Below are 9,973 nucleotides of genomic sequence, written 5' to 3' on the forward strand. Positions count from 1 at the left end.
TGTCTGAGCGCTCTCCCCCAGCCAATGACTCTTTTCTTGGGGGAGTCTGCTCGGCTCTCCCCTCCGTGCCCTGGGGCTTTCGCAGGGCTCCGGCGCTAATGCACAACATCATTCAACCCAGAACTAGAGGAAATCTCAGGGATCTAACTTAGCCGAAAGGAGACGAGGAGAGAGGCTGCAAAAGAAGAAAGGAGGAAGGGGGAGAGTGGAGGTAAAGCAAAGTCAAGTCTTCATTGTAATGTAAATCTATACATCCTCAGTCCAATATGGTATGGATCCAAGCCACTGTTTTGCTTGCCCCTATGCTCCATACCCAGAAACAGACATAGCCTTTGCCCAGAAAAGTGTATCAGAAAGATATAATAATATCCATGTCCCATTGTCTCAGATCTACAAGAATACGGAAATTGGTATTTTGGGGTTTGGCCGAAAGACAAAGCACTTGTTCGCCCTCCAAGCCATACTCCGCTATAAGGCAAAACACATTTATTTGATCAAGTGTCTCTCACAAACTCAATATATTTCTCTCCAATATTTACAATACAGTATCCTTATACAATACATGGAATTACAAGGAGCCTAGCAACTCTCTTTACACAACGCTGCATCTGGTGAGAGTCCGTAAAAAGGCAGAGGCATGGGAGCAAGTTCGCCATAATGATGTTGCGCTAACAGATGTTGGCCAGCTATTCATCTCCTTGCCAAAGCCCGTTCCCATCAGAGCTCAGTCAGACACTACACACACACACACACACACACACACACACACACACACACACACACACACACACACACACACACACACACACACACACACACACACACACACACACACACACACACACACACACACACACACACACACACACACACACACACTTTGCTTTCTGGACAAACATATTGGCTGGATTTTGGATATTACTAAAGATGGAATCTCGAGCTGAAGCAGGTCCCGCAAAATAGCTACACGCACCTGGTGATGATGAGGCAAACTTGTTCTCGCTAAAAGGTTACAGCATCCAAAGGTATAAATCAGCCATAGGTATAAAAGCAGGCATCTACAGACTTGATGTATCTTAAGAGGGGGAAAAGCAGGGTGGTGTAGTTAGGGACCCGCCCTCCAAACGGAGGAGCTGGTGTAGGGCCAAACGTGTCCCCGGTGTCTGGACGCATCCGCACTTAAGTAACACATTGAATCCCTGCTGTTCTGCAGCTGACCCTGACCTCTGACCTCCCTGAGGGGGATAAGAGAAAAGAAAGACATTCCCTACAGCATCAATAAGGATCACATTGTTATTCACTATACTGTAAAAGGAACAACACAAAAGTTCCCATTCTCAACCCTCGAAAGGTGAATTCCACCTCATTTAATTGTTCAGCCGGGCATCAAAATACACGTCTTTCAGAGACCTGGGCCAAACTCAACTAAATGTAGACAACAGGTGGAAGTTCCATTCCTGGAAAGGAACCTGGTGAGAAATCGCCCCTTGCCCTGCGGTGATCGCTCAAGCAGGAAAATCATCGTTATGTGAAACTCAAATGGCGCGTGGCTCATTATGGTGCTAATCCTCCCACAGGGGGGCAGTCTCATGCTAGGCGACCCCTCTGTGGCACTAAATCTCTCCTAAGTAAAGCTCCCTTTGAAAGATGAAAGTTGCTGACAAGCCGGGACGACGTTGTCGGACATGTTTGCCATCAGGGAAAGGGACTTGAACTCTGGGTCAGAAAGATGACAGAAGGTCCAAATGTGAGGAGCAGGGAGGATTGGGGAACTGTGGAGAGGAGAGGAGAGGAGAGGAGAGGAGGGGAGGGGAGATGGAGAGGAGAGGAGAGGAGGAGAGGAGAGAGGAGAAGAGAGGGGGGGAGGAGGAGAGATGGAGAGGAGAAGAGGAGAGGACAGGAGAGGAGAAGAGAGGAGGTGGAGAGGAGAGGAGGGAGAGGAGGAGAGGAGAGGGGGGAGGAGAGAAGAGAGGAGAGAGAAGAGGAGAAGAGAGGAGAGGAGGAGAGGAGAGGAGAGGAGAGGAGAGAGGAGAGAGGGGAGGAGAGAAGAGAGGAGAGAGAAGAGGAGAAGAGAGGAGAGGAGAAGAGAAGAGAGAAGAGGAGAGGAGAGGAGAGGAGAGGAGAGGAGAGGAGAGGAGAGGAGAGGAGAGGAGAGGAGAGGAGAGGAGGTGTCCAGGGGGAGGCCCAGCCAGGACTGACCCTGCTATGTCTTTTCATCAGGGGGGTCGGGGGGCGCTTCTATTCTCCCCCTGTCTGTCTGTGGCTTTGTGAGCTCAGCTGGAGAACACACAGAACATGACTTCAGTCTATAAATCTTTGAGTCCTCTCTCTCTCTCTCTCTCTCTCTGTCTCTCTCTGTCTCTCACTCTCTCCCTCTCTCTCTCTCTCTCTCTCTCTCTCTCTGTCTCTCTGTCTCTCTATCACCCCCTCAAACTCTTATTACACTCAACCCCCTCCTGACTGCTGCAGTTAATGAGCACTGCTAATGAGATGCTGGCACTGAACCACCCTCGCCTTTCATTTGAGCCGGGGAGAACACGTCTTCGCTCGTAGACACCTGATGGCCCACAGAGCAGTAGAAAAACAACCTCATTTGGGGAGAGATCCATGCATGTGCTGAAAGAAATCCGCATTAACTCCATGCAAGCGTCCAACCGTCTCCAAGCCTGCGGCTTCCCTGAAGCCCCAAGGTGCAAGGGGATGATCTGAACGTCAATAAATCAGATGCTGGGGCCTGCTCAATATCAGCCGCAGAGAAACAGAGAAAGAACATTCAGGAAGGTGACTTTAACCAGAAGATTAGAGGAGACGGGTTTGAGGGCTGCCGGTTCAAATCTGCAGGGATCTGGCCAGGGGAAGCAAATGATTAACATTCTCTGTCTCCTCCCTTGAAAACAACTTTTGGAGTGCCCTTGTGCAAGGCGATGAGCTCTCAGTTGAGAATGTGTGAATATTTGTAACCATCCCTCCGCTAAGGAATGCTCTCCTACACCAGTGCTGTGAGGGCTATTTAGGGGTTAGACAAGAAAGGAGGACTTACGTGTGGTCATTGATGTTCGTATCAGCCCAAGCTTGACAAGTGATGTTTGACTTTGTCCAAGACCTCCTCCCTCTGTAGTTGTCCTTGGTGCCGACGATACACTCCCTTATGTACTCTGGGTGAGGGCATACCAGCATTTGAAAACACCCATTAATTTTTTCATTTTGATGCAGGTTCTCTTCTTTGCATGTGAGTTTAGACATCGTTAATTCAGTTAATTTGATTTGCGCAGGCCGCGTTGACCACCTGGAATATATTTATTTATAAGCATTTCAGAATGTCCTCGCTTGTCTGTTATTCCCAAAACAGACAACTCTCTGAAGTTCATTAAATGTCACCGGGGGAGAGTTTCCGTAAATTTTGCAGTAAATTCTGAAGTGAGAAATTCCACAGCCGGCGCTGGAGTGAGTCTTTTGCGCTTCGACTGTAAACAACAAAGTTTTTTGTTTACACTCCATTTGGTCCGTTACATGTTTGTGTGCGCGACTCTTCCCGCTGGAGCTATTAAACAGCGGTTGCTGTTATTGTGTCAACAGAGGAACTAAAGACGTTTAAAAGAACGAGGAGCGAAACCCATCATCACCAACACACAGGCCACGTCAACCCTGAGTACTTCCATTCTAGGAGCGAAAACCCCAAGACTGCATAATGTCACCTTTAAGAGACTTTCAACCTGGAAAGCCACGAAGTTTACCTTTATTTTCATACAGAGTGAAGTTGACGCTGGCTTGTTTCTGCACGCCCGGTGTGAGGCGGTCGAAGGGAAGCAAGTGGCATTTCCTGTTGTGCCTCTGAAAGTTGAAGGCCCTGCAGACGCAGACGGGAAGTAGTTGAGAGATGATCGAATGATAAACAACAAAATATGTAAATATGTCTGTACAGCAGGAAAGGAGGAGTGAGGGGAATATGGACATTTTAGAGAAGAGGCGGCAGGCTAATACCCAGTGAGAGGGAGAGGGCAACAGAGACAGAGCATGTGACTTTGCACTTGCCACTCACCTGCAGTTGAAGTATTTCTTGCCCTTTTTCCCCTTCTTGCCCTCCTTGCACTTGCGGGCACAGTGCTCCTGTGAGCGGCTGTTTCGCACCACAGGGGGCCGAGGGCAGTCTGTGCAAACCAGCATGTGGCTCTCTGTCTTCTCATACTTCTGTAACGTCTGCTGAGTCCTCCCACAGCGGCCTGCCAGAGCAGCAGCAGAAGAAGAAGAAGACTCAAACACTCTTCCGCACACCGGAAATACAGCAAATATGACTACAAGATTCAATTGTTGGCCTTGCAAGTCTCTTCTCTGACTCTGCAATAACAGGACGCCTGACTGAAACAAGACGCGATGCCATGTTTTTAGAAGTGTTTTATCATTTTGAATTATATACAAATAAACTAATCATAACCCTATCACTCCACACCAATGAAATGACCGATATTGTTATCTACATCTACAAATTTTGAAAAATACAGGTTTGTTGGTGCAAAATTTTGATGTGTACCTCTTTAATCATACAGAATCTATGTGGTGAAAGCCATGCTCTCTGCCAGTCAATGTCAGTAAAATGCTGTTCCAGTAAGCCTTCTTCTAGGAGTAATTTTCTTTTTTTCTTAGAAAGCATTACGGATATGTTTATTGTTATGTTTAGCATTCAGAATGTCAATACCATTTTTCTTTTTCTTTTTTAGGTTTATTTATACATGGGGAGTCTCACTGAGAGCAATGCTCTCTTTTTCAGGATAGCCCTGTTCACATTCACACATTCATACCTGGAAGCTGACCAGTACAACCACAGTCTGATCTGCTGGCCACTGATCAGCTCCGCTGGAGCAGTTGAGGTTAAGGGCCTTGCTCAAGGGCACCTCAGTGGTGGTAATGAGGGAGGGGCAAGCACTGCCTTTTCATTTTCCCCACCAAGATTTATCCTGCCGGTGCGGGGGATTGAGCCGACGACCTTCCCGTCACAAGCTCGCTTCTCTAACCGTTGGGCCACCACTGCCCCACCATTCATCTTCAAAAGGGTTTATGATGATGATGTCACAATATATGATATCATCAGTGATGTCACATTTGCCCGAGTTTAACCAAAAACCACAACTGCTCAAGTGACATCACTGATGGCATTGTGACATCATCAGTGTCTATGACATCATCTCTGCTCCTTGGCATGCGCAGTGCACAATTGCCCAACTTTGCATCACTGATTACATCACTCACTGATGACATCACAATGATGCCACAAAGTCTATGACATCATCAGTGATGTCCCAATTGCTCGAGTTAACCAAAAACCACGTATTGGTCAAGTAACATCACTGATGAACTGCTGACCTACAGGTGACTACACTCTTTTACGCGAGATGGATTAGCCCAGGTCAACTACTGACCTCCAGGTGACACACTACACAAGCAGAGTATTGATCACTATATAAGTGAATTATTTAAACAGCATGTGTATAGGAATGATTTGGGAATAAGCGGATTCCACTGTAAATAAATACAAAAATAAATAATAATAAACATAGCAAATATAATAGGGTATCCTGAACCCCTAATAATAATCATCATCACACCACCATTATAATAATAACTTGGATTTATATAGCGCCATTCAAGTAACCCAAGCAAGGACACTTAAAAATCACTCAAATCACTTCCCTCTACAAACATGCAGGCATAAGTCATGTAATGGCAGGACAACTCCTGCCACCAAGCAGTGTTGACTATATTATGTTTGCACCATCTTGTTTGACAATGCATCATCCTATTGGTACGTCACTGTGGTGATGTACCAATAGCATTATTGCATGCATTATTGATTGTCTCTACTATTGGCACAGCAGGAAGCAAATTAGATGCCTATCGCTCCAGGGCGGCTGTTGTGCATCTGACCCTGACCTCCCTGTGCAGCGGGGCAAGAGAAAGGAGAATTTGCCTCCAGGGATCAATTAAGTGTCCCATTACTGAAATTATTACTATTTGGTGATAAACTCATTTGAGCAACTTTTTTTTAGGCAAAGGGCTTTTCACCTGTGCTGGCCAAGCTGAGGTGGTGGCCCAAACGCCAGGTCCAAACGGACCCAGCACTGCAGTCCTGGCCGGTTCATACCAAGTTAAGTGCCATGTGGGGCGGGTGTTGTTGGACTGTGAGGAAGACCAGGAGGACAGAATGATGTCCATCCAGGAGACTGATGTGCACCACTGCTTCACTTGGGGAGTAGATGCTCGTGAGGGCATACCTCATATTTTACAAGCTGAAATAACTTTTTTTTTCCAAAACATCAGTTTTAGCTATACCCAATGGTATCTGTTATGTCACCGTTTTATGTTCGTTTTAATGGACATTCGTGACTCCTTCGAAAGCCGTTTCAAGTGCTTTGCTGCATTCACGAGCCATAAAGGTTTGACTTTAAAGGGTCATGAAAGCCTTATTAGAACCCACTTGACCCCCTGCTGTTTTACTAGTGTGGCATTTTGTTTGTTCGAGCAAAAAGAATGAGATGGACGTGCATTTTGAGAGGGCAAAACACATTTCAGCCTTATCTGATCCTGTTTCCCAGGGCTGCTATATCGTCACTCGTCATCTCTACTCCACTGTTGGTCCAAATAAGTTTTATGTACAGTCTCAGTTATTGGCAACCAACACAGGAGTTATACTATTTCTGGAAAAATGTGTCTGAAAGTTGCACAAGCACATACAATAATTCATGTTTGATTTATAGGCCTTTGTTGGGAACCATTTCTTTGGAAGTAATACATCAAAAAGAATCGTATCGTAGCAGAAAAGCAGTACCAAGGAGTATATGAGATCCAATGGAGTTCACAAACAGGACAAACCATATTTCAAGTCCAAATCTTCTGCGATGCAAATCATTCATTTTTACCTACTGGAAAATTTAGAGTACATCCTTTTCTGGAGTGGCGCTCTACTGTACAAGCACTTTCCTTGGGCTATACTGTAGCTCCAGCAACATCCTTCGACACATTGTGTGTTTAGTTACAATCGTTTTCCCTTTATAATTAGGGGCAAGTGGGACATAAATCACAGAGGAAAATATCCTGCTGCCGAGTTACAGCAACATGCTCTTGTGCCAAGATCCGACACAAGACGTTGTGTGTGTACTTAGGATATTGTAAACTCTGGAGCGTTTGGAGGGTCCTCGTGGTTGAAAATGTTTTTTGGGGAGGACGTGTTATTAATGTTTGGGCTCCACCGGACCACATCTGGCACTCATCACGCTGTTGTTCCAGCCCTGATGTCTGGCCAGGCCGCTCAATTAGATTTCACTTAGTCTCTTCCTCTCCTTCCAGTCAGACTCCTGCTATCTCCAAATCCTCAATATTTGCTGAAGTTGAATACTATCGTAAAAAGATGCTCCACCATGGGCAAGTTTGAGAGCAGCGCGAATGGGCGACAGTTGAGAAGAGGCAGCGGCAGCCTAGAGGTGAAAGAGGGGAGTTTGGGAATGGGAAAATGTGGGTGGGGAATGTGAATGAGTAACGCTCTCCCCTCTCTCAGTAATACCTCTGAGGTGCCCTTGAGCAAAGCACTTAAGCCCCAACTGCAGCCCAGTGGCCAGCAGCAGAAGACTGTGGTTGTACCGGGCAGCTGCAGGTGTGCATGAATGTCTGAAGGGGGACTGGACCATTGTTCAGCTGCTGGATAAAGAGCACAAGTGTTTAGTCAAATTTCCCTGGATGAGTAAAGGCAGAGGGGGGAAATGAAAGTATAGTAATTGCAAAATGTTCGTTTCTTTTTAGGCTGTGATTGGATAGAATTGTATCCAATGAAAAACATCTCCTTGAAAGAAAGAAAAAACAGCAAAGTAGCAGGTTGAAGGTGTGCCTGCCTCTGTCTGGGAATTACGCAGACATTACATCTGCTTCAGAGAGCGCACAAAGTGGAGCAGCAGCCAGATGTTACTCTTGAATGCCCCCCCTCTTTCTCTCTCTCTTTTTACCCCCCCCCCCCCCCCCCCCCAATCCACAGGGAGGTCAGAGATCAGAGTCAGCTACAGAACAGCAGCCCTGGAGCTGGAAGGGATTCAGTGCCTTGCTCAAGGACACCTCAACAGCGCGGATGCAAGGACAATCTCTGGTTTAAATGATGGCCCTGCACCCCCAGGACGTGCTGGAACATTATCAGAGAGGCTGCAGCCGCACGACATCCTCCTCCCGGTAGCTGGCATTATAGTCCCACAGATGCACGAGTGTCTATTACTGAAATGACCGTGACCTATATAAAACTTTTAATGACAAAGCAGTAGGATCAGCAGATGTACTTCAAACAGAACTCTTCAGCCCGGGTTTCTAGGTCGCTGGTTCCCAAAGTTTGGCCCGGGAACCTCCAGGGGTCCTTGAGGGGGTTCAATGAAGTCCCAAGTAAAAGGAAGAATAGGCTACTTTATTTTCACTATTTCACTGGCTACTAAATGTTAGCACAATGAGAGAATGTATAATGATGACTCTTTTGAGCAATGTTAATAGTCCAATTCTGCAATAAAACATTACTCACATTAACAATCGGGTAACACTTTACAATGAGGGTCACTAAATTAATGGTTAGTTAATGCTTAATAAACATCAATAACCATTACTTGATGCTTAGTAAGCATTGGTTAATGTTTAATAAGCATTAACTGACCCCTAGTTAACATTACCCTAACATTAACAATTATGACCCTAAACTATTAAATAACGTTTAATACCTAGTTAAGATGAACACCATTAGTAAATGATAACTAAACACATGACTTCACTGTTAATTAAGGGTAGTTAATGCTTAATAAGTTAAAGCATAAAGAAAAAAAAAAAATCTCAAATCAAAGTGAATGATCACTGTGCAGTAGGCTATAGAAGAAAGGTGTGCAACAGATTTTTTTCATCAACTAGCTAGATGTAGTTTAGACAGTGAAAACATCTGGATAACGATCCAGTCTATTCAATGCCCCTTTTTAGTCTACTATTTAGTCTATAATTCTAAATCATTCCAATAATTAGGCTATAATTTCACTATCATTTTTTGTATCGAAAACTGCCACTGGGGTGAGATTATTACACTTGTCTTCAATGCAAATCAACTTGTTTCAAGAATTCTCTTGAATCTTCTTTTTCTGTTCTTCCTAAGTGGAATCAGATTTCTCCCACTTGTTTACAGAATAAAAAGACTTTAAGAGATTATATGGCATTAAGACTGCCTAATTGAAACTGCCAACAGCCCACAGACCAACAGTTCTAGTCTTACCTGTATCCACCATAAAGACCGCAATACACACCAAAGCTTTGTAAATCCACACGTTAGTCCTCATGGTCAGCAACTTGGGTCAAAGCTATAATCCGGAGGGTGTGCGTTTAAATTAATTGAGCGACCGACTCGGTGGTTTTATTAAGTCCAGAGTGCGTGATGAGCAGGGAAAGCCTTGCCTTCCTAACACAGATGCCCCTGCTTTACAAGAAGCAAGACGTCCTCGGTTCAACCCCCTTTTGGCTGAGTTTGTGCCCCTATCTGTCACACGGGCTCCCTCACCATGGTCAAGTCAGAGACAATAAATAGTGTAACTTCCGGTTGGCCCTTTCACAATAAAATCATAATTGAGGAACACTATAGTCTAACGTTTGTTTAAAAGTGGTATGGTATGTTGTGGTGGTATGTCAAAATTAAATATATATTTCATTGTGATATTCTGTAATAAATTAAGAATATAACAATAGTTTTCCTCCAATGTCCCTTTCACAGGGAATATTCATAGCCATATTAACCTATGCCAAATGCCATTGGGACGCCAAAAAATAAACAGTTAAAACTCAAACACAAAATATAGCATGTAGTCTACTATTAAAAAACGGGAGGTAGGCTAGGCTAATTAATATTGGGCTAAATGTTCCTGACACTTCGTTCAGCGTTCATTCAGCCAGAATGAGCCAACTGTAGTGGAATAGTTTAATG

General features: G+C 44.9%; 1 protein-coding gene across 1 annotated transcript in view; it reads right to left on the reverse strand.

The window, feature by feature from the left end:
* The window catches only part of hgfa (hepatocyte growth factor a), a gene marked incomplete at both ends in the record, with an annotated part of 23,615 nt that extends 14,280 nt beyond the window's left edge, over positions 1 to 9,335 (reverse strand). The window contains 4 exons of the mRNA XM_083659063.1: positions 3,041 to 3,155; positions 3,735 to 3,847; positions 4,040 to 4,220; positions 9,272 to 9,335. Of these exons, the coding sequence (XP_083515189.1) occupies positions 3,041 to 3,155; positions 3,735 to 3,847; positions 4,040 to 4,220; positions 9,272 to 9,335 (473 nt within the window). The remainder of the gene's footprint in view (positions 1 to 3,040; positions 3,156 to 3,734; positions 3,848 to 4,039; positions 4,221 to 9,271) is intronic.
* Positions 9,336 to 9,973: the final 638 nt, after the last annotated feature.

This window comes from Poromitra crassiceps (genome assembly GCF_964638095.1).
Source record: "Poromitra crassiceps genome assembly, chromosome: 2".
In the NCBI taxonomy this organism is placed as follows: Eukaryota; Metazoa; Chordata; class Actinopteri; order Beryciformes; family Melamphaidae; genus Poromitra; species Poromitra crassiceps.